General features: G+C 42.1%; 1 protein-coding gene, 1 long non-coding RNA gene and 1 pseudogene across 4 annotated transcripts; 2 read left to right on the top strand and 1 right to left on the bottom strand.

Annotated features, from left to right (window-relative positions):
- Positions 1–110: 110 nt before the first annotated feature.
- On the top strand, positions 111–23,126 carry LOC132667547 (uncharacterized). Of its 3 annotated transcripts, XR_013555737.2 has the most exons (5): positions 9,872–10,373; positions 13,225–13,480; positions 13,937–14,021; positions 15,264–15,450; positions 18,936–23,126. It is a non-coding gene; the product is annotated as an uncharacterized LOC132667547 (long non-coding RNA). The 3 variants fall into 3 exon arrangements; XR_013555738.2 differs by lacking the exons at positions 9,872–10,373; positions 13,225–13,480 and adding an exon at positions 111–1,098; XR_013555736.2 differs by lacking the exon at positions 13,225–13,480.
- Positions 5,408–9,860, bottom strand: CALHM6 (calcium homeostasis modulator family member 6). The gene is made up of 2 exons (XM_060616461.3): positions 9,114–9,860; positions 5,408–8,483 (listed from the first exon to the last, which is right to left on the bottom strand). Exons 1-2 carry the CDS (start codon positions 9,642–9,644, stop codon positions 8,061–8,063), a joined length of 954 nt encoding a protein of 317 aa, XP_060472444.3. The 5' UTR covers positions 9,645–9,860; the 3' UTR covers positions 5,408–8,060.
- A 644-nt stretch (positions 23,127–23,770) lies between the features above and the next one.
- LOC132668004 (DNA repair nuclease/redox regulator APEX1 pseudogene) lies at positions 23,771–25,239 on the top strand (annotated as a pseudogene).
- Positions 25,240–25,455: the final 216 nt, after the last annotated feature.

Genomic DNA, 25,455 nt, shown 5'->3' with positions numbered 1-25,455 from the left:
ATATATATATATATATATATATATATATATATATATACATTAAAAAATAAAATGTTTTATCTCAATAAATTTTAAAAATATTTGGTCTTTCTCAGTTGTTTTTATCAGTTGTGTTGCTGTATTGTGACATTTGTAAGACAATCGGTTTTTTTTTTAAGTCTTCATAAGGCATAAAATTCATGCTGAGGAGAGAAAACACAGTTCATATGACACAAAGAGGTATGTGACCACGTGCTACAGTGAGTTTCAGAGGTGAAGTCATTAAGAGTTCAGGGAAAGAAGTTATGTGGACGGATGTCATCGGGGAATGTTTTGAATAGAAAGCGTGATTTGAAAGAGGGCTTGAGGGCGCCTGGTGGCTCAGTTGGTTAAGCGTCTGACTCTTGGTTTCAGCTCAGGTCATGATCTCATGGTTTGTGAGTCTGAGCTCCATGTCAGGTTCTGGACTGCCAGTGCGGAGCCTGCTTGGGATTCTCTCTCTCTCCCTTTCTCTGCCCCTACTCTGAACTCTCTCCCCCCCTCCCAAAATAAATAAACCTAAAAAAAAAAAAAAAGAAAGGGGGCTTGAAAGACAGAAAATTATGTGCACGTTCCTACATGTCTCACTAGTATGCCAAGAATGCAAGGCTATGATTGCTTTTTACCCAGGCCATTTCTCAGAGTGTGTTTGCAGCAAGCAACATTGAGAGGTGAAATAGTTTCCCTCTTGGACAAAGAGCAGGCTTGATTACTATTTGTTATACGATGGTGGTACCTCAAGCTCTGTGTTCTCTCAAGTAACATAATCCACTCAGTGTGATGGAATTTGGAGGTGATTAGGTCATAAGGGCAGAGAACTCATTAATGGGATTAGTGCCCTTATATAAGAGACTCCAGAGAGCTCCCTTGTGCCCTCTACCATGTGAGAAGACCCCTATCTATGAAACAGGAAATGGGCACCCACCCGACACGGAATTTGATGATATCTTAATCTTGGACTTCCCAGCCTCCAGAACTGTGAGAAATAAGTTTCTATTGCTCATAAGCCACCCAGTCTACAGTACTTTGTCTCCAGTGACTAAGCTGTTAATCATGGTATTATGAAGACTCCCACACACAGTAGGTATCCTCAATATATGTTTGGATGTTTCTTGAATGACTGAAAATGAATATATTAAGAAGATGATGGTGACCATGAGGGGATTGGTTAATGAGGCCCAAAACTTGACAAGGAGAATTACTTTAAAGTGATTTGCAGAGTTTTAAAAGCAATTTGTAATTATACAATTTATTTTGAGTATATAAGCTCATTTATCCCTATTAATAATCTTATCAAACCAAGTTTTCTTAAATTAATATTCTCCTAGCAAAAAGAAACAAAAAAAAAACTATCAAAAACGTACTAAAGGCACCATAAAAGAACTCATGTACATACTCACACACACACACATACACATATACTTTTCACCTGACTTTAATTCCACAGTAACATATGCTATTAAGTCTTGGGCATCATTTTTCTAATTCCAGGGCATCTATAGTCTTTTTTTTAAATGTTTTTTAACGTTTTTATTTATTTTTGAGACAGAGACAGAGCATGAGCAGGGGAGGGGCAGAGAGAGAGGGAGACACAGAATCTGAAGCAGGCTCCAGGCTTTGAGCTGTCAGCCCAGAGCCGGATGCGGGGCTCGACGCGGGGCTCGACGCGGGGCTCGACGCGGGGCTCGACGCGGGGCTCGACGCGGGGCTCGACGCGGGGCTCGACGCGGGGCTCGACGCGGGGCTCGAACTCATGGACTGTGAGATCCTGACCTGAGCCAAAGTCAGACGCTTAACCAACTGAGCCACCCAGGCGCCCCCAGGCCATCTATAGTCTAAAAGGGAGTATCACTTCCTCTTTTTGGAATCAGCATGTTCTTGCCTTCCATTGATTACCCCGGTGTATCCAATGGTCTTGCTCAGTAATCAGTTGATTTAGGCTTTGTAGGGAATGTGTGAGGTGGTTATTCAGTTCATTTAGGGTAAAACCCAAAGCCCTTATTATGGCCCAAATGCTTTTTATGATCTACTGGCTAACTTCTCACCCCTTCCAGTCTCTGCCCAAAGGTGACTTCTCAGTGAGGACAACAACTCTCTAAATTCCAGCATTTCTAATGCCTCTTAGAGTGTTCTCCTTTTTCTTCTTTTCCTCACGGTATTCTTCTCTTCCTTACCTTCAATTATTTGCTTATTTATTATCGTTACTGTTTGTTATCTCTCTCTCCCCTTAGAATGTAAGCCTCACAAAGTCAGGGTCTTTGCTGTTGGTTCATTGATGTATCCCAAGTACCTAGTACATGCTGGAAGCAAAGCAGGCACTAAATAAATATTTGTTAGTCTAAATGAGTGAATAATAATGAAATCATGGAAATCAATAGGAAATATTTGCCCAAATCAATCAATATTTGGGCAAATCAATCAATCAATATTGGGCAAATCAATCAATATTTGCCCAAATATTAAAAAATGGGCAAAAGGCTTAAATAGGCATTTCATAAAAGAGGATATCCAAATGACTAGTAAACCTAGGAAAAGATGCCGAAAACCTTTAATGGTTAGGGAGATGACAATTAAACACACAATGAGAAATACCATTACATACTCACTAGAGTGACAAACAATAAATAATTGGAAATACCAAGTGTGGCAGAGGTGAGAAGCAGTGGGAACCCTCATAGTAGCGTACATTGGTATAACGCTTATGGCAAACATTTGATATTATCTAGCAAACTGGAATATATACATGACCTCATGCTTTCATCTATTCTAGGAACACACCTTGAAGCAACACTTGCACATACCTACCAGAATTCAAATACAGGAACGGTCACTCCAGCATTGCTCACAAGCGCCGGAAATTGGGAGCAAACCAAATGTCCATCAGCAGTTAAATGGATAACCAGATTGTGGTATATTCAGGTAGTAGAATACTATCCAGCAATCAAGACAAATAAGTTGTTCCAGGCATACTATGGATGAATCTATCAAATAAAAGCAAAAAAGATGATAAAACAATTCGTAGAGAACCAATTAGAAAGTGATTTCATTCATACAAAGTTCCAAAACAGACAAAAATAAACATTAATAATTTAGGAACGCGCACATAGGTGGTAAAACTATAAATAAAAATAAGGTAATGAGGGCGCCAGGGTGGCTTAGTTAAGCATCTGACTTCAGTTCAGGTAATGATCTCACAGTTCATGAATTCAAGTCCCACATCGGGCTCTCTGCCATCAGCACAGAGCTTGCTTCAGGTCCTCTGTCCCCCTCTCTCTCTGCCCCTCCTCTGCTTGTTCTCTTTTCTCTCTCAAAACTAAATAAACTTAAAAAAAAAAAAAAGTAAGGGAATGATCTCCCCCTGCGCCCCCGACCGCCTGCCTCCCACATTTAGGCAGAGAGAGTTCACCCTGTGAAGTGACACTCGGGCAGGTGTTTTCTGTGTTGCTGGAGATGTCCTCTCTCTTTCCCCTCTGTGGCGGTTACGTAGATGTTTACTGTGTAATTATTTTTTTAAATGTACACAAATGTTTCATATACTCTTCTCTATGTTTGATAACACACAATTTTTAAAATGACAATAAATTGCCCAATTTTATAGAGATTTCTTTCATTCAGAAGTTTTTCATGTTTTATTCCTTGTGGCAAAGGATCTTGATAGACAATACCCCTTTTTTGATACAGGTCTCTTTCTTTCGATAAGAATATAATATAATCACTTCCACAGCCCTTATATTGCAATTCACAGGAGATATTTCGTAAGGCGGCAATGAGGAGGAAGGGACAAAATAAGATCAACTACAGGCTTAGCTTTCAGGGCAGACCCAGTTTTGGACACATGGTAAGCACCCAATGGAAGCTTGCTGCTGACTAAATAGGCAGTGGCGGCTGGGGCTGACTCAGACAGGGAGTATTTCTCAATCTTTGTTTTAGGAAGAATTCTTTACAATAGGCCACCTGGTAGGTAAGATGTTGTGAAACTTAGGGTTCCCAGATGTTTTCCAGCCAGAGACATTTGTGGGGACACTGTGTAGACATCTGTCTACAAATGTAGACAGTTGTATATAATTCTGTTTGCAGATGCTCCCTCAGGACTTGCTTCTTTAGTTTGTAGAGCATTGATATTTTGATCTATGGCTTTGGATGGAGCAAAGAGATCATGCCTAATCTTATGAGGCTCTGTAAACTGTATCGTCTTGCCTAACTCAATGCAGTGTGGAGTCATCTCTTAGAACAATATGGTTGTTTTGCAGCAAATATTATTAGCAGATGCTGTGTCTGAATCTCTTCTAAGCTGAAGCCTTTAGGGCAGCATAAAGCCAGGGTGATCATAAAGAATCAGTTGGTGAGCCAGCAAATAAATACAGTTGACCCGTGGACAACACAAATATGAACTGCACAGCTCCACTTGTACACAGATTTTTTCAATACAGTATAATACAGTAAATGTATTTTCTCTTCCTTATGATTTTCTCACTTTATGATTTTCTTTAGATACAGTAAATAATACATATAACATATAAAATGTGTGTTAATCAACTGTTTATGTTATCATGAATGCTTCCAGTCAACACTAGGCTATTCGTACTTAAGTTTTAGGGGAGTCAAGGGTTATACATGGATTTTCGACTGTACGAGGGTCAGCACTTTGAAGCCCCAATTGTTCAAGGATCAACTGTATACACCCAGTGGAGAAATGCTTCGTAAGCCCATGATGTGGCCTGTTTGTGGCTGGACTCCAAGGAGTAGTGTGTCCTACCAAATAGTGGTGACCATGTTCCCACCATGAAATAACTTCTGTGTCCTGATTCCCTATGTTTATTCAAAGTGGTCTCAGGTATCAAGAGTTGCCAAGTTCCTGGATGAGATGAAAAATAGTAGGGGTCACTAAGGACATCTGCATCTTTTCTGCTCACAAGGGCACATGGGCTAAAAAGGGACAAAACTGGCCCAGTAATAAGGACAACAGGTGGCCACTCTGAACCATACTATCCAGACAGGCTCAGTCCACTAACTTTAGTTCTGCCTGCCATTGACTGTATGACCTTGGTCTAGTAATGTAACAACTCCAACCTTCAATTCCTCACTTGTACGTGTGAGTGATGTGTTTTGTGGGTACCCTACAACGTTGTAAAAATGAACTGAACAGAAAGATATAAAGCTTCCTGTTGACTGCAAAGCCCTACACCATTGTAAGGGTTCTTTTTAATCTTTTCTAACTACACAGTTAACATTTATTATTCATTACAAAAAACATCCAAAGATCAAAAACACATGAGGTTTTTGTTTGTTTGTTCTGGAGCGGGTTGTTTTTTTGTTTTTGTTTTTGTTTTTTGGTTTTATGTGGGTTTTTTTGTTTTTTTGTTTTTGTTTTTGTTTTGAGAGAGAGAGAGAGAGAGAGCGGGGGAGAGGGGCATAGAAAGAGAGAGAAAGAGAGAGAAAGAGAGAGAGAGAGAGAGAGAGAGATCCCAAGTAGGCTCCACACTCAGCATGGAGCCCAATGGGGGCTCAATCCATGACCCTGGAATCATGACTTAAGCCAAAATCAAGAATCAGACGCTCAACTGACTGAGCCACCCAGGTGCCCCCAAAACACATAAGACTTAAAGAAAAACTCCTCTGCCTTATTATTAGTCTTTTGCTTATCTTTATATACTTTATGAATGCATGTGTTTATATATATGTAGGTGTATTTTTTTTAACAAAAAAGGAAGCGTAACTCTTTTCTAATTCTAAAAATTCTAATTGGCGGACTTTTTTATGAGAGAAACTGTTATATAGAGACATGGAACAATGATATTTAATGTGAAAAAGTTGCAGAACCACATTTATAATACGATAATATTTGTGTAGACACAGAGCCTATGGCTTCCTCTGGTAAAACTATATTGCAAAGGAATGAGGTAAGAGTACGTTTTACTTCACATAGTTCTCTATTGTTATCATTTTTTTCTTAAGCATACATACTTGAACAATTAATAAAGACTGTGCAAGAGGAAGTAAACAAAATGGAGACAATATACTATAAGATGTAAGTGCCCATGTTAGACCAGAGGGGGGGGAAAGCACTGAAAGAGAAGAATATACAAAAGAAATGGGAAGATGAAATAAAGGAAGCAAAAATAAAGTAAGGATGATACGATTTTCAAAATTATTCATTAGGGAATAGAAAATAAAACTGATCATGTAGTTTCTGCCACTAACCTTCTTATAATATAGACTCACTAACAGGATATTCAGTTCTGCTGACAAGTTCTTTTAAACGATCCTGTGCAACAAAGGGCAAATAGAGCCCAAGACAGAGATCTGTTCAGAGAGGAAGAAGGGCTAAATAGGCCCAGTGCTCAATTCCTTTACAGTTTAAAGTTTTCATATTTTATTTTTTTTTAATGCACAAAACAGCCATAAATTTGGGAGATGTGCAGGAATGACAAGCTAATGTCCCCTGATATTGTCAAGCACCCGACTCTTGATTTCAGCTCAGGTCATGATCTCACAGTTCATGAGTTCGAGCCCCGTATTGTGCAGAGCCTGCTTGGGATCCCCTCTTTCTCCCTCTCTCTCTGCCCTTTCCCCCCACCTCTCTTTCTTTCTCTCTCTCTCTCTCAAAAAGAAATAAACTTAAAAAAAATAATTTTGTGGGGTGCCTGGGTGGCTCAGTCAGTTAAGCGTCCGACTTCGGCTCAGGTCGTGATGTTACCGCTTGTGGGTTTGAGCCCCGCGTCGGGCTCTGTGCCGATGGCTCAGAGCCTGGAGCCTGCTTCGGATTCTGTGTCTCCCCCTTTCTCTCTGCCCCTCCCCCGCTCACACGCTCTCTGTCTCTCAAAAAATAAATAAACATTAAAAAATAAATAATTTTGTCTACAGATACTGTGGCTTTCAATAAATGTTTCCCTTCTCTCCATTAACAAATCCTGTCATGTCTATGTTCAAAATTTACCTTGACTCTATCCACTTTTGCTATCTTCATCACCATCAACCCCCTTCAAATTCACTCCTACCTATTTTCACTGCAGTGGCCTCCTGACGAATCTTTCTGTTTCCGTGTTGGCTCTGTCTCTTCCCCCATGCCATTCCTTTTTCCACAAGAAAATCAGAACAGTCTTCCTAAAATGCTCATGGGATGAAAACCAAAACCCTTCGCATGAAATCGAGGACCCGCACCAGCTGTCCCTTGCTCCTTTTTTCCAGTCACCTCTAACTAAGGCTTTCAGCTGCGCTCGGATCTTTCTCACCTTAGTCTTTGCCATGCTGTTCCGCAAACTGAAATGCTCTTCCGTTCCTCAGGTTTCAGTTTCTCACAGAGTTCCCAGCCCCCTCCTGTACTCTAAATCAGGCCACAATTGGTATTTCTATATTTACTTGCATGCTATGGGTTTCATCTGACTTCCCTACACTGTCAAAACTGTATAATGACTATACAGGGGCTCAGAACATGATCCTTTCTACTTTTGTGCATATTTGAAATTTACCAAAATAAAGTTTTAAAATCTGCCCTCTGACCCTACAAACTCAAACCAACCGTTAGGCTTGCAATTATCGTTTTCCATATTTTGTATTTTTAAAAAATTGACTTTCCTGTTCATGATAATTTTTTGTTTGTTTAGTACCCACATTAGAGCCGTCAGAGGCGGTATTTTAAAGTTTGAAACGATGTATTATCTTCAAGAAAGTGAATTTGAAACTAACATCAGATAACCTAACAGAAAGGTCAAAAGTTCAATCATTCTTCCGCTGTTTCTGCTACTGTCTCTGCTACTAAAGTCTTTTATTTGACAGCATTCTTATTCAGTAAAAAGGACCCTAAACCAGGGGTGTAAAACTTTTGATCTAGTTCCAGTTTGCCCCTTGGACAAAGTCATTTGACTTTGCTTCCTTTTTCATAACTAATATAATAAATAGGTAAAGTTCTCAATTTTTTATTTGATTTAAAATTGTTTCCACAATTTGAAAAATCGGGAAAAAAAGTCACAAAAATACCAAAGTTTATTTTTTAAAAACGAAGCGATAACTCAAAAGAACTTTCCTCATCTCCATTAATAAGGTCATAAGTCAGCAGTAGTGTGCATACCAGGTGTATCCACAAAGCCAAGAATGGGAATCACTGTATCTCCTTCTTTAGATTTGATGCTCTCACTCTTCTCTGTTCTATGAACATACTTGTGCAACATGCTATAGTACTGCTCCTTTGGATTGAAAGTATATAGTGATGAAATTTGCTGCCAGTCTCTAATGCTTGGGGTATTGTACTCCTTCGGATGTGAGCACTCAAAGAAACATTTAACATTCTCTTTGGCCAATTCTGTCGCATGCTCTGTGGCTTGACTCTTAAGGATCTGCTGCTCCTGTTCCAAATAGATTTTCCAAAATTTCAGCTGCAGAAAACTAACTGGAGATAGGCATCGGATGATAGATGTAAAAATCAAAAGGAAGATGATAACAACTGCGATTAGGATCCAGCCCAGCACCTGAGGAAAACACAACAAAACAGCAACTTAGTGACATTTTTTCATAACAAAATTTTAAATCCTTACATAAAGGTTGAACTACTCACAGTTATGCTGATGAACAAGCAACCGTTTTAGGTCTTAGTCTCTTAAGAAAAAGAAGAGACAACCTCCCAAACGCCTCAACCACTTCACAGGTCATTTTCCAAGTCCCGTCGAGGGCCCAGGGAAAAGCCTACTTACTCGTCACTCGGCTAGAATTCAACACGTGGAATTTCGGCAAATCCAATGAAACAAGCATTCATTTTCAAGAGTCTCCGGGCTTTATATGCCCAGAAGCAGTGTGGGGCGGGGGCTTTAGAGCCAGGGAGGCCCATTTTATTGTAACAATTCTGCCTTCTTCTGGCCGGACAAACAACTTGATCTGGACTTGGTGTACTGGCTAAAAAGAGAGTAAGTAAGGTAGGACGGGAGCTGAACGGCCAGGCGCGGTATCCGGCACAGAGCAGGTGCCTTCCCTCCTTTTCGTTCGTTTTACTGAAATTGTCGCCGTTCCAGCTTGTCGCCCGGGGTCCCGTGTCTGGGGCGAGGGCACCGGCCCAGCCGGCCCCGCTCCCATCCTCCCAACAGCGTCCAGCGCCCGCGCCTGACCTGAGACTGGGCCTTGAGCTCCTTGAGGAGGTCCTGCGCGTCGGGCGCCGGGGCCTGGTGGCAGGGCGCCAGCGGCAGCTGGGCCTCGCAGGCGGCGTCGCGGCCCCGGCACAGCAGCCGCGCCAGTGGGGCGCTCCCGCTGGCCGCGCACTCGTAGAAGGCGCCCCCGAGCAGCGCCACGGCCACCCAGGTGAGCGGCGCGACGGCGGCGGTGGCGCTGAGCTGCACGCACACCAGGGCGGCCCGCAGCCGCGGCCCGCAGCCCCCGGGGCGGGCGCCGCGCGCGCAGCAGCCGGTCAGCAGGCGCCAGGTGCGCGCGCTCAGCACGTAGCCCAGCAGGAAGAGCGCCAGCGCGGGCACCAGCAAGAAGACCAGGCCGTACGGCAGGTTCCAGGCGGCGCTGCAGGGGCACTGGAACACCGCGACGGAGAACAGGCGCTCCCCGCCCGCCGTCAGGAGCGTCACCAGGCCGTAGCCCAGCGCGCGGGGATGCTGCAGGTGCAAGTTTAGCACCGCCTGAAACTTATCCATGGGCCTCGTGCCGTGGACGGGGCGCCCTGGCCGGGCCCGGATGCTTCTGCCTCTTCACCGCCCTGCACTTTTCACTGCCCTGCGCTTGCAGTGGTTTGGGTGGACTGAGGTCTAGGGCTTCCCACTCTGCGAAGCAGCAGCTTCCGGACAGGGGGAAAGGTCCTCTCCAGGCTCCGTCAGCTTTCGCTTTCTTATTTCAGGCAGAGCAGCTGTGGCCAACACACACCCTTGACGTCCGCAGGACCCCTGGTGACTTCTCTCTCGCAGTTCAGGAACCTGACTGAGGATAGACCCCATTCCATTGTTACCTTTGTTTCCCCCCAACTTATAAGAAACTAGGGGGCTTTCCTTGGCATCCTGATTCAATGCAGCTACCCAAATGAAAAGAATACACTTTATTTGGGCAGACAGGAAAACACTCCACCTTCCCTTATTGCAGCCACCCTACTTAGTTCCTAAGCCAACTCCAACTCAGATCAAATGATTACGAAAAAACCTGGTCATTTACAGGAAACATTACTCAAGGACAAATTTTCTAGTTTCTCTTTCATAAGCGAAATCACCACAAAGCCCAGCTCAAGTTCGAGTACCTCCGTGATCTTCTGTTCCCCTCCTGTTCTCCTTCTGGACAGAATCACCAGCATAATTCACACGGACTTCTCCTCTCATCTCCCACAGGTCGTTAGACTGGATATATTGTATTGACTTCTGCCTCCATTATTCCCCCAGGTATGTGCTAGCATTGGCAGTACTTTGACAAATGTCCAATTTTTGCTCAGTGACCACCAAGTTGATCAGAAGTGGGTGGTGAGGCAGCAGAGACATGGTTATTCAAAAAACACGGATTGAACCCCCAAAATTCCAACTGCTGCCACATCCAACTAACATGTTTCCTCCACCTTTCTCAAAAAGCAGCATTGCTCTGACTCAAACTGTCACCATTTCGGTGAAATTGAGCCATTTTGGTGTGTGGCTCCAGAGTGAGGTGAGAGGTGCTTGAAAGAACATAGGCTTTGGGTCGGGTGCATCGTGTCTGTGCGTGTATTTAATAAGTGCGCCCCTCTGAGACTCTGCATCCCCATTTGTAAAAGCAGAATAGTCCTCACCTTTCAAGATTGTTGAGACAAGTAAATTGAGTAGCATATGTAAAACACCTTTATATATAAGGTGTGCACATTAAATGAATTTTTTTAAATTTTTTTAATGTTTATTTATTTTTGAGAGAGAGAGAGAGATAAAGCATGAGTGGGGGGAGGGTCAGGGAGAGAGGGAGACACAGAATCCGAAGCAGGCTCCAGGCTCTGAGCTGTCAGCACAGAGCCCATCGCGGGGCTCGAACTCACGAACCGTGAGATCATGACCTGAGCTGAAGTTGGACGCTTAACCTACTGAGCCACCCAGGCGCCCCGAATGAATGTTTAATGTGAGGGATTGCCTCTTATATCGCAACGCTGGGAAGAGACAACAAATAACTGTGTTGTACATGATTTAAGAATGCGTATTAATGCTCAGTTTTAGACCAAGGATTGTATTCAGTGAGTTGATGATCTTCTCTTGCCTTAGGAGAATTGGTGTGCCCTTTGAGGTCCACCTCACTACAAGGAGGGTATTTGGTTATGGAGTCTGGGTGGACAGGTCATAGTGAACTGGTTACTGTCAGCACCCATCCACCAGGTTTGCCTTATTCACCTGGGAAGAGTAAGTAGGCTAAGGAACCATGTGGACTGTTAGAGAACAGAAAAGAAATGTATTATTCTTTTCTTAGTCCAGCGTGCCTTCTTAGCAACCTCCCAGTACCAGTGCCTGGCCCCAAATCACCATTCCCTAGCATTTTGATGAAAAGCTGTTCTCTCTGTGTGAGTCTTAAGAAGCTACCCCCCGATCACAGTCTAAACTGTCATGCAGGACAGTTGGGGACCATTTCTCTGAGATTAAACCAGGCACTGCTGGGCTCCCTGTAAACTTGCAGCTAAAGTCCGTATTTGAGGCACATCACTTCTTCTATGACTATCATCTCTTTATTCCTACATCTCAAAAATTTTTTTTTTCTCTCCCGTTGTCCTTCAGGTGATTCTTCCCTTTTTCTGCTAGACTCTTCTTCACTCCCACCACATGTCTCCTAAAGACGTTGCCTTCCCCCTCCTCGCTTTCCATATATCACCATGAACAAATTCTTTTATATCCACCTTTATGCAGATGGCTTTATCCAAATCTCCCTTAACTGTAACCAAACTAAAATGTGCCCCCTCTGTCCTCTTGAGTGAGGTTTATTCTCCCACATTTCTCAAAACAAGGAGGAGGGTTGGCTGGCATTCTCCCATTACAATGTCCAAACCCAGGCTTTTCTGTCATCTTCTAATACTTTATTCTCCACCGAGAGTCAAGCTATTCAGCACAACTTCCTCCCCCCACTTCACTCCTGCCACCCGTGCTCATTCCCTGCATTTATCAAGACTTTCGCATCTGGTGACAGCCTTCCTCGTCTCCCTAGCTCCTGTTATTTAGTCAAGGATTTGGTTTCATATCTTTTTAGTTATGGAAACTTTCATTTTGCCAGTACCCTATCCGTCTAATTTGTTTATTAACAGTTTATTTGTTCATTTGTTCATTCAGTCGCTCATCTAAAATGTGTAATAAGCCCCCATGATATGATAGGAACTTATAAAAGTGCCTGGTATTATTGGGTACCACAAGGAATAACACAAATAGATACCCTCCTTTCATTGAGCTTATATTAGTGAGGAGATAGATAGAGGAGGCAAGTCTCAAGGGTATGCAAATAATTAAAATGGAATCATGTAGTAGAGAGTCTCCTGAAAAAGCCTTTGTAACGGGAGGACATTTAAGGGTCCATCTGAATGACCAAGGCTCTGGGGTTCAAGGGATCTTGGCATTCTGTGGTTGGAAAGAAAGCCAGAGTGATGGGACATTAAAGGTGAAAAGGAAGTTGGCACATTTTGAGGGCAGAGGTGCAGGTGAATGGTTGTTTACGGGCTTTATAGACCAGAGTATGTGGTTGAGAACCCTGCCCCTGAAACTCATTACAGACTGAGCTGCTTCCTGACCGATTATCCTATCAGCTTGTGTCTCCAAACACTACCTCCTGGGGTTGCCACCACCGTACTCCCCAACTCTGCACTTATTACAGGTTACCGTAATTGTGAGTCTGGGTTCTGCCTGCCAGTCTGAATTTTCTCCCAGAACCAGCAGATGAGTCTAGTACCCTGATATCTATCCCTGCCATCTCTGGAGCAGCGGGTGGTTCTAGTTCTGAGTCTATTGAAGATGGTTCAGCCCTTTATACCCAGTTCCGTTTGGAGAAAATATTGCTGAGAAGTTCAGTGTTTAGTGGAAATAGAGTAACATCCTAATGGTGTGGAGAGGATTCAAGAATTTTCTCTTGAGAGTAGACTAAATAATATTTGAAAGACCTTTACACTTTGGAAAATCTGTAATTTAACACCAATTTACTTTAGCTTTTAAAAAAATGCATGAGAGATTCTCATGGTAAGCATGTTGGAAAACCAATGGTTATGGGGTTTGTTTTGTCTTGTTTTAACTGTCATACTTTCTTTCTCAGCACTTTCATTACCACTGTCAGGAATGGGTTTCAGAAACCACAAAAAATTTCATGGAAGAGACAGGAAAAGAAACTCCTGAAAGAATTTCACACTGAATGGAAAAGTCCCTTCTAGTTGTCTTCGAGTGAGCTAGTTCACAAACATTATTCTCTGTAGTCTTCCTGAGAACTCAGACTACTGGTGTGACCCTGCTTGGAATATGACTGCTGGATTCTAGCAATGTGTTGATCCTGGCCCCAAGACCCGCCCACGAAAGTAAAGTCAAATCAAAATTTGTCTATATTTTAAGTATCTACCATGTACAAGACAAAACTTTAGATGCCAAAAATAACAAGTAAATTTAGAAAAATCTGACAATCTTAGAGACTACCTTTCTGTGCGCCGTAATTTATGGATTTATTATTTATGTTATGTATTTGAAAATCTTAACCTGATATTATCTGAAGATTTTTGAATGTTTATAAAAGTTCTTCCAGTGGAAGTTTAAAGCAGAAGGAGGGAAAGATCATACCCTTCCCCAGACACAGGATGTCGTTTGTTAAATGGCAATCCCATGACGTTTCAAGTAACCTTTTTACAGATTCTCTTTTTCTTAGCATGAATTTTCTAAACCTGTTACAAAATTTTAAATATTCACAAAATTTTAAATATTCACTGATTCACACACTAAGAATACTTTTTTTTTTTTTTTTTTTTTTTTTTTTACAAAAGATGATTATTTTAACCCTGAGGACCTAGATGTGGCCAGTCTTTGTTGGGACCACTGTTGTCATCGTCATCGTCACCATCTAACACCGTAAGTCTATTAAAAGTTCTAGTTTTCCCGCCGTGGTTCTTAGAACCTATGTCTATTAAGGATTTTGGTAAATTAAATTATGTTTTTCCTTTGACTCAAATTATTTCACAGGTGATTTTAATGTGTGCTAGAGTTTCATTGTCAATGGCCACTTACTTACACTTTGCTTCATCCCAAGCCTCAGTTCCCCTGCCATGCCGATTTGGTTTACCAGTTTGCAAACTATGATCAAAGGTTTGGATTTCCAAAGATAATAATGGTGAATCGCAAATAAGATTAAAGGACAAGAATAAAGAAGAAAAGTAATTTAATAGGAGGAAACTTGAGTTTCTTCAAATTATAAATAACATTATCGCAAAGTCTCAAAAAAATTTACGTTAACGGAGAACTTAAAAAGTGTTGTGGAAGGTCTTTCCTAAAAGAATATATCACATGAGGGGCACCTGGCTGGCTCAATTGGTAGAGCATGCTACTCTTGATCTGAGGGTCATGAGTTTAAGCCCCACATTGGGTATAGAGATTACTTAAAAATAATAAGATAGATAAGATAAAAAATAAGTCACATGAAATATGCCACATACTGAAAACACTCACATGTATGCAAATGGAATACCAAGTAAGTGCACATGATTGAGGTAGATCTGTATGTGCTAGTATGGTGAAAAGGCAGAGTTGACATGTTAATTGGGAAAGGTAAACCAAAATTCTGCCTGTCATACATTTGTGTAAAAAAAGGAAAGAAAAAGAAAATGTATATATGTCCCTTTCAGATGTGTACGCTATTCTGCAAGATTAAAAAAATACTGTCAAGGGATGCCTTGATGCCTCAGTTAGTTAAGCATCTGACTGGGGCTCAGGTCATGATCTCACGGTTCGTGGGTTTGAGCCTCACATGGGGCTCTGGGCGATCAGCACAGAGCTCGCTTCAGACCCTCTGTCCCCCTCTCTCTCTGCCCCTCCCCACATCTCTCTCTCTCTCTCAAAAATAAATAAACATTAAAAAAATACTGTCAAATGTTTACCTCTGAGAAGTAATGGAGAGGGTTGGGAATGAATGCAGGGAGAGAGATTGGTTGGATATCTTTCTTCACTGTTTGCCTTTTTTAAAACATGCATATGTTTCTTCTACAATTAAAAAACACTAACATGAAATGTCTTGATCTAATGGAGAATCTCTGAGGAACAAGTCTGGAAAGAGGCTTTTTCACAGGCTCTTCTTTGTCCTTCCTTCTCTGTATACAGGGCTTTTATCAAGGGTTGCTCCCTGAGCCTGGATGCCAATCATTCACCTCTCCTTGGCAAAAGTAATAAATCATAGCGAGAAACTGACTGCTTTTGAAGAATATAGAAGATAAAGAAACTGAGTGTTTGAGAACTGGAAGGTGGCAAAAAGCAGCAGGAGGCGAAGAGGAAAAAATCAAGTGGAAAGGTTGGGATTGGGTGACATTTGTCCAAATTCTGAGGGAAACAAGATGGAAAGACCCATCTGTCTCCTTCAGAGAGGGCTTCAGCTCTACTCTGTAGAGTCTCCTATGTATCCATTACTGTCACAGAAACAAGGCAGAGAGGAAAGCCAGGTGGTAAAGAAAGGAGGTGGGTGAGAGTTTAGATTGTGGAGCTTTTGAAGGGCAATAGGGAGTTCAGCTTCCAGCAGTTTAGAAACCACTATTGCTTCTTTTAAATGTTGATCCAGACAAGTTTTTCCTGGGTTTCCAGGAGCTACCTGTTTTGCTCTAGCTTCCTTAAAAACCATGTATGTACGGGGGAGAATCCAGAAAACGAATAGTGTTTGGTGAGTTAAGATATTGTTTAATGGAGGCTGGGGACTGCTCCTAACTGAGCAACAGATTTAAGGAAAGAGAAGTGATTCCTAGTAAAAAGAATTCCAATTTATCCCAGGATCTCTTTCCTGGGGGGCTATTATCAAGTTGCAAGAACAGTAAGAAAAGAAATACCATTAAAGCACTACTCTCTTTCCATGGAAGGAGGAGGAAGTTGGGGCAGATATTAGAAAGCAATCTGGGAATTCATTACTGAATTGAAATGGCTTCTCATCTGTACACACTGACAGATAATCTTCAGGGATACTAGAAAACCAGGTTGGAGGGACACCACTGTCTTCTAGATGGAGTCTTGGCTTCTTCCCAGGAACCCCACACTCTCCTTGCTCCAGCTCTGGGAGCTGCATACTCTGCTCCTTTAGGAAGCAACTCTCTCCTCTTTAGGTATTGCTTTTCAACGTTTTTTTTTTTTTTTTTTTTTTTTTTTATTTTTGGGACAGAGAGAGACAGAGCATGAACGGGGGAGGGGCAGAGAGAGAGGGAGACACAGAATCGGAAACAGGCTCCAGGCTCCGAGCCATCAGCCCAGAGCCTGATGCGGGGCTCGAACTCACGGACCGCGAGATCGTGACCTGGCTGAAGTCGGACGCTTAACCGACTGCTCCACCCAGGCGCCCCTAGGTATTGCTTTTCAATGATGAACATATAGATCATCTTCTCTGTGTCTACATTCTTCTACTAGGCAGCATTTGCATCTTGGGAAATTTGGGTAATACCATAATATCCTGTCTCCAAGACATTTTCTGTTCCTTCGTCCTGTTCATTATAGACAGTGATGTGATCAGAATATGTCCCCCAAAATTCATACATTGAAACCCTAACCCCCAAAAGTGATGGTATTAGTAAGTAGGGCCATTCTGAGGTGTTTAAGTCATGAGAGTTTTTAAGAGTAGGATTAGTGCTCTTATAAAAGAGGCTCCAGAAAGATCCCTAGCTCCTGGGGGGTGGGGATCTCCCAATAGCTATTAAATACTTCAGTGAATTCTTGTGGTTCACTTTACTGTACGGGGACAAGTACATGTAATCTTTCCATTTGCCAGAAGGAAAGGAATGATCATTAGTTCTACTATAGGCTACTCTTTTGTTTCACTCCTCTTCCCACTCCAGAACTCACTAACCTTCTTTCCACCCCTTCTAACCACCCCCCCCCCCCCACCGCCACAATAAAAACACAAAGAACAAAAAAGCAGAAGTCCAAACATGGAGCTCACAGTCCAGAGTTTGGGTAGTGCATGGTAGTCTCTACATTAGGTCTTCATGTGGCCCCTCTTGGGCTACAGACCCATGAACTCACAGTAATAGATTAATCTGTCCCTCCACAGACAATGTAGAGTGGAGGAACAGGGCCAAAACGAGAAATACTCCATTCTGAAAGGGAAAAATGGAAGCCAGAAGCAGGCACTGATTGACCTCTTATGTTTCTGGGCAAATACCAGAAAGGCCTCTACCCGAAACAAGGCTGTTGAAAAATGTTCCTTGAATCTCGACTCTACCCTCTGGAGAGTCTTCTTATGTTACTGTCCTTGGCCACATACTCAATGAGTATATGCTCTTCTGGGAACAGACTAGTGTTCTTAGTTCATGTGCTACTTGTACAATGTTGGAAGACCACAAGTCCAGTTGGGTTTATGATTCCTTTGACTGTAAATGTCTCCCCAAATTATTTAGTAAGCTTCTTGTCTCTGATTTCAGTAAAATATGCTTGCCAATACTGTTACAGTTCTTTTCAAAACATAGTTCTCAGATATACTATATGCTTTTGCTTTCTTGCCCCATTCTCTCTCTTCTTCCCTCTGCCCCCACTAATTTGTACATACCTGTCTTTATCTCTTGCCAGTACAGGTACTCTGAGTAAACATGAGACTATAGTTTTCTGTGGGAAAGCTACACCTTTATTTTGATCTTTCTGTGGCTCTTTGCCAATTGAATACCTTAATTTTATCTTTGCGCCAAAGTTCTGAACTTATTGAGAGGTATTGCCAATAGGTGTAGAAGCCACACTTAATTTGGCCTTTCCATGAGTTTATTTTAATGGACTTGGTCTTCCAAGGCTTCCCCAAATTCTCTCTTTGAGTTTGGCGTCTAAAACCTGTCAGGTTTTCCGGTTTTGCAAGTCCTCATTTTTCTGAAATATTTCTATTCCTTGTTATTTCTTCTTACAAATCAACCAGTTCTTTCTTAAGGTCATAAAGTCTTGCCAAAATGTAGCCAGCAGCAATCAACACACACTAGAAACATTGTTTTCTAATTTTTTCTCCTAGAGCCACATTTTCTTTAGCTATATATATATATATATATATATATATATATATATATATAATCTTTCCAAATTAATGCAGAAGTTCATTTTATCAGCAACCAAATAAGAACTGTGGCCTCACTAGCCTCCATTATCAGCTTCTATGCTGTTCACCACTGGCTTGCTAAACTAACACCACCAATTTTAGGAAGGGAAGTGAAACTTTTTCAAGCAATCTAACAATAAGACATAGAAAAAGTTATTTCCTTTTGGTTGTTGTCTACAGCTGAAGTAAAAAAGAAAAATGCCTCCCTTATTTCATCCTCTTCTGTTTGGGTTTGGGAAGACAGGGGAACAATGGGGCAGATAGTGAGGACGATGACAAATGATTTTTATCATGGAAGTGCCCCACGTCAGATACCAATATTTGGTCCAAACTGGTCATAAGGCTCCACCAAACTGCAAGGGAAAGGGGGAGTATGGTCCTCTCCTGTGCCTTAAAGGTGAACAGAACTGCACAAACATGAATGCGTGAGGTCTACCGTGTGTTACACGATCAGTTTTTCTAAATTCCCCCATCCACCCCTGAATCTTATTACATATGACAGTTTTATCATCTTTTATTTGCTGCTTACGATTTTTTCCATCTCCCCAACTGGATTATAGGTTTCGTGACGGCGAGATCTAACTCCTCTTTGGTTACACAAGTCTTAGCACAGTACCCAGGACATTATAGGTGTTCAATAAATATCTGTGGGTATAAGGAGTGAATCAATGGATGAATGAATGAATGAATGGGAAGCAGACTTGGATTTTTCTCTTCTCTTACTGCAGACTCAGCACCATGTATACTTTGCTCAGCTCGGAACTTGAACCCTTCTACAGAGATCACGTCTGTCTGAGCCTCTTGAATTGCCAACCTTGTGATAAACAATAGGTAAACGTATCCAGGGAGAAACAGGGCAACATCAAGGAGACAACAGGGCCATAGGACAGGTTCCAGGTACAGCTGAAGGGCCATCTGGACACCCACTCCCACCCACTTTTGTCAGAGTCACCAAGCACAGTGGGGGGTCGGGGTGGAGCCACAGGCGCTGACAGAGTAGTGACTCCCCCACAACTTCCTCCTTCCTGCCCAGCTCAGCCTGTTTACTCAGCAGACTTGTCTGGTGTAAAGCTCTCATCTTCCCCACAACCGGCCCCATTTCTCCACCACCTTCCCATACCACACATAGCTGTATTTCTTAAGGGAGAGATTTTTCTTTTTACGTTAGCTGTAGACAGCAACCAAAGGTAAATAACAATTTGTCTATATTTTATTATTTGATTCCTTAAAGAGGTTTCACTTCCTTTCTTGGGAGCAATAAGCCAAGCATGAATAGGTTTTGTGGACACTAAGTCTCAAGTTTGACTGTGACTCCACTTTGGCACTCTACCTGACCTTCTCCGGTAGTGCCGGGCACCTGACTTACCTTATTAAGTTAATTAAAGTTTGGCTACTAATGACACTCTTCTGGTTCTCCTCCTAACTTGGTGGCTGTCCATCTAAGTGTCCTTCCCAGGCTCCTCCTCCAATCATTAATATTGGTAGTCACTAGAATTCAATCCTTTCCACATACACTTCCCGAATAATCTCCTTTTGGTGCACCACTAGCTAGATGTGTGACCTGGGGCAAGTTATTGGCCTCTGTGTGCCTCAGTTCTTTCATCTGTGAAATGAAAATAATAGTATTATGTGCCTCCTTGGGTTGTTGTGAAGATTACATGGGTTGATATAAGTAACATTCTTGTTTTGAATTTTACTAAGTTTTTAATTTTAATTCCAGTGTAGTTAACATACAGTGTTCTATTAGTTTCAGTTGTATGACACAGTAATTTAGTAATTCTATACACTACTCAATACTTATCGTGATAAGGGTACTCTTAATCCTCATCACCTATTTCACTCATCTCCCCACCCACCTCCCATCTGGTAACCATCTGTTTGTTCCCTATAGTTAAGGGTCTGTTTCTTGGGGTACCTGGGTGGCTCAGTTGATTAAGTGTCTCACTCTTGGTTTTAGCTCAGGTCATGATCTCATGACTCGTGAATTCAAGTCCCACATTGGGCTCTGCGCTGACAGCACAGAGCCTGCTTGGGATTCTCTGTCTCCCTCTCTCCCTGCCCCTCCTACCCCCCTCACAGTCTCTCTCTGTCTCAAAAATAAATAAACATTTTTTAAAAACTAAGTCTGTTTCTCGGTTTGTCTCTCTCCCTTTTTCCTTTGTTCATTTGTTTTGTTTCTTAAATTTCATGAGTGAAATCATAGGGTATTTGTCTTTCTCTGACTGACTTATTTCTCTTAGTATAATACTCTTTAACTCCATCCATGTCATTGCAAATGGCAAGATTTCATTCTTTTTTTATGGCTGAATAATATATATTCTATTGTATATAAATATATCACCTCTTCTTTATCCATTCATCTATCAGTGGACACTCGGGCCACTTCCATAATTTGGTTATGGTAAATAATGCTGCAGTAAACATAGGGGTGTATGTATCCTTTCAAATTAGGTTTTCATATTCTTTGGGTAAATACTTAGTAGCGTGATTACTGGATCACAGTGTAGTCCTATTTTTAAATTTTTGAGGAAACTCCATACTGCTTTCCACAGTGGCTGTACCAGTTTGCATTCCCACCAATGTGCACAAGGGTTTCTTTTTCTCCACATCCTCACCAACACTTGTTGTTTCTTGAGATACATGTAACGTTCTCAGACTAGTGCCAGCCACATGGTAAATGCTCAGAACGTGCTGTCAATTACTTGTTACTCTCTTTTCCCATGGCTTTGACAACCAACTGTATGTTACCATTGCCAAATCCCCATCTCCAGTCCTCCCCTTTCCTAAGTTCTCTATGGGTATTTCTGATTTCCTATAGCAGACATTTTTGCTTATGTCCAGCAATCATCTCAAACCCAAAATAGAACTCATTTTCCCCCAAAACTTACTTTTCCTCCAGAATTCTGATGTCACTTAAGGATACCAGTCTTTCAAGCTGGAAAACTGAGGGTCACCTGTAAGTGCCACTCCACTTCCTGTGCAGCTCGGTGCTGCCCCAGGACCGTCCCTCATATTGGACCTCTTCTCCACCCTCACTGAAAGTGGACAAGGCCCTTATTCCCTCACTCCACTCTAGCTGATGCCACACGGTCCTATCAGACAGAGTTAGCTTCCTGAAAGAAATCTGATTTAGGCTGGAGAAACTGTTGTGCACATGTGAAAAGTACAAAGTACAAAAGCTCATAGCACTATTGTTTGTATTAGGAAAAAACTGGTTTAAAAAAAGTCAATAAGTATCCAACAGCGTCACACAGGAGAAATTGCAAAATATTCGAACAGGAGAATGCTATACAGCAGTGTAAATAAATAAACGCTGACACAGCGACAACCAACAAGGATGCATGTTAAAAACATTATGTTGTTGGGCTGTCTGGGTGGCTCAGTCAGTCAGTTAAACATCTGAGTTCAGTTCAGGTCATGATCTCGCAGATCGTGAGTTCAAGCCCCATGTCTGCCTCTGTGCTGACAGCTCAGAGCCTGGAGATTGCTTCAGGTTCTGTGTCTCCCTCTCTCTCTCTCTGCCCCTCCTCCCCCCTCTCAAGAAGTAAATATTAACAAAAAATATTTTTAAAAAAACATTATGTTGAGCAAGAAAAATCAAACACAAAGAAAAATTTAAGTATGACTCCATTTATAAAAAGTTCACAAACAGTTAAAATAAAATTTTATTTTCTGAGGATGTTTATAAAAGTCATGAAACAGTAAAGAAAAAGAAAGTGTTGAGGAAGAATCACAGACACAATGATTACTGTCTTTGGGGCTTGAACGGGATTATGACTGGGATAGAAAGAAGGGGGAGTGTTCACAAAGTTATATTTCTATACCAGGGTGAGGGGCACAGAAGTATTTGCTTTATAACTATGCTTTATACAGTATATTTGTTTTACTAGTTTTCTGACTGTGGCTTATGTTTTCTTAACTTATCAGGCAGAAAAAGAAAGAAATACAGTCACATTATTTTCTGGTTGAATATCCTCAATATTCCCATTGTCAAGAGGACAAGTTCTGTATTCCCAGCTATATGGAATCTCTTCCCAGTCCTGTTCCAGACACCTCTGTCCCCTCCATCCCTTGCACCCCAGTTTCCCACAGCGCTGCCCCCTACATTACCTGTACTGACTTATCACAGTGTTCCTCAGTTGTGTCTTTTCATTAGCTCTGCTTGCTACTTGGAATGCCGTTTCTCTGTTCTTCACCTGGCAAACAACTCTCCTCCTTTAATACTTCGTCCAATGTCATGTTTTCATTGAGGCTATCCTTAAGACCCCCAAGTGGAGCTAGTGGTTCTGTTTCCTTGCTCCACACTATTAAATAAATAAATAAGTCTGCAACAGTCCTTACGGTGCCTACTGCAGCAATCCTTTCCAGAATTCTGTCTCCCCTACTAATCTGGGAGCTCCCAGAGGGCCAGGGCCTCTTCGTATTCATCACTGTGTCACTGAGCAAAGTCAGTCATTGCCTGTCCAGCGCTCTTCTCACTCCTGAGGGAGCTCTCACCACATATTAGCTGCCTCTCTTACTTGGTTGTCTCCATTGATCATACAATTTTTGTGAGAATTGAAGTGAGATAGTGGAAAGAACCCAGCACAGTACTTAGGTCATTTTGGTTTTACAGTTAGATTTTATAAGATTTTTTTTAGCAGTGGTGACTCAGAAATGTGCTAGAGGGCGCTAGTTCACTGCCATAATAGGCTCTTAGGCTCTATGGGGTGTTAACGTTTGACTTGATCATCTAACAGAGAATCAAAGACAGTTTAGTAAACAAATTATCAGCTATCTTTATTCAGGGAAATAAATGAATACAGTTCAAAAATTTAAGTCTGCAACTTGCTTGAAATTATTTGGGGGAAGAACAATCCAACAGCTGGATTGATGGCATCATAAACTTGTTTTCATCCCTGTTTTGTTTATTCTCCCCAACCAAGGGATGGTCTGACTTACAGTTGGAAATGTCAAAGCAGGCAATGTTGGTTTTGGTGACGCCTTCACCTGCACCAAAGTGAAGAAATGCCAAGCAAGGTGACTCCTTAACTGTGAAATGAAAGGATTGGGCTAGATCATCTGCAGAGTCCCTTTCAACTCTAACATTTTGTAATCCACAATTCTGGTTCTGGAAGGAAACAGGCATAATCTCCAGAAATTACAAACATTCAACCAAAAAGTGCCAAAATTCAATCAAAAGTGAAAAAACAAATAATTCTTTAAGTCTTCCAAAACAGGAAGATAAAACAAAACAAAACAAAAAACAGTTTCATTCTTTCCTTCCATTGAATGCTGGAGTTTAAAAAGCAATGTGAGTAACAAGTGATTGGCTGTCTCAAAGATGTATTGATTGTGAAGTATTTTCTAGCTTCTTTTATATCTCCACACCTGTTAATAATTATTTCAGACAAATATTTGTCTTTAAGAGAGGGAGATGAGGTAGACTTCTTTTATATAAAGTATTAGCCAGCCAATATAAGCCAGCATTATAGTTTTACAATGACTTCATTCATTTCAAACAACCTGAAAAACCCACAAACATTTATGAGTAAGAGCAAAATCCAGATAACAATATTAAGGGATGAATATGAAGAAATCAGTAAATAATGTGTTTTTATGTTTATGAAGCATTGCTACTTCATAAGAATCAAAGTGACTCACAGTTTGGGTGTTAAGATGAGACCAGAAACAAAAAGCAGAAGTCTGATTCTGCACTGATGATATATCTGATGCCCTGTGTAAGCTGTGCTGCAGAATCTTAAACTACGACAAATAGTTGTAATTTCTAGAATATGGGGTTGTCTTTTAGAGGACAAGCCAGGCTGGGATCCGAGAACGTAACGGGGTAAAAATACTGCTCTGGTGGGCAGCGAGGTGCAGGTTCAGAAGGGCATTCGTTACAGTGTTGCTGAAGCATGGGGAAAATCGAACTGTGGCAGAAGATGGGAAAGAGCCCAAGACTGAGCCAGAAGTCAAGAAGAGTAAGGCAGGAGCAAAGGAAAATGGAAAAAAGGCAGCAGGAGAGGGGGAGTGTATACGAGGACCCCCATCCCCACAGATGGGAAAACCTTGCCCAGTGGCAAATCGGACACGTTCAAGATCTGCACCTGGAATGTGGGTGGGCTTCAAGTCTGGATTAAGAAGAAAGGTTGAGACTGGGTAAAGGAAGAAGCCCCAGATATCCTGTGCCTCCACCAGACCAAATGTTCAGAGAACAAACTACCAGCTGAACTTCAAGAGCTGCCTGAGCTATCCCATCAGTACTGGTCAGCGGCGTGAGACAAGGAAGGTACGGTGGCGTGGTCCTGCCCTCCCACCAGTGCCCACTAAAAGTCTCCAAGGGCATCGGTGGAGGAGCATGATCAGGAAGGCTGAGTGACTGGCTGAATTGGACACCTCTGTGCTGGTAACAGCCTAGGTACCTAACCCAGGCAAGGTCTAATGCATCTGGAGTACCAGCCACGCAGGGGGGAAGCCTTTCACAACTTCCTGAAGGGCTTGGCTGCCCGTGAGCCCCTTGGGCTATGTGCGGCCTCACTGTGGCTCAGGAAGAAATGGACCTTTAAAACCCCAGGAGAAACAAAAAGAATGCTGGCTTCTCTCCACAAGAGCATCAAGACTTTGGGGGAATTGCTACAGGCCGTACCACTGACTGACAGTTGGGGGCACCTCTGGACCTACGTGATGAATGCCTACCAAAATGTTGGTTGGCAATCTTGATTACATTTTTTGTTGTGTCACTGTTACTTGCACTGTGTGACAGCACGTTCTGTTCCACAATCCTGGGCTGTGACCAGTGTCCCATCACCCTATACCTAGCACTTTGACACCTTCCCTAAATTAAGCCTGGGAAGTAAGTTCCCCAAGCTAGCCTTAAAACTTAACACCCATCCCCAACTTCTTTAAAAACTGCTCTCTGAAGAGGGGTGCCTGCGTGGCTCAGTCGGTTAAGCACCGGGCTCTTGATTTCCACTCAGGTCATGATCTAGTTTGTGAGTTTTAGCCCCGTGTGGGGCTCTGTGCTGACAGTGGGGAGCCTGCTTGGGATTCTCTCTCGTGCACATGCTCTCTCTCTCTCTCTCTAAATAAACTTAAAAAAAAAAACAACAAAAAACCTGCTCTCTGGAGAAACCTGCACTGTATTTCCCTTCTAAAAATGTGAATCCTTCAACCAGGCTCTTAGAGATACTCAGGTTTCCTTTAAACCCAAAATTTCTCTCTATTTTGGTGGGTTTTTTCTCCTTCTCCTTCTCTTTTTTCTCCTCC

Source organism: Panthera onca, chromosome B2, assembly GCF_046562875.1.
Source record: "Panthera onca isolate mPanOnc1 chromosome B2, mPanOnc1 haplotype 2, whole genome shotgun sequence".
Lineage (NCBI taxonomy): Eukaryota > Metazoa > Chordata > Mammalia > Carnivora > Felidae > Panthera > Panthera onca.
This window is presented reverse-complemented; position numbering and strand designations above follow the sequence as displayed.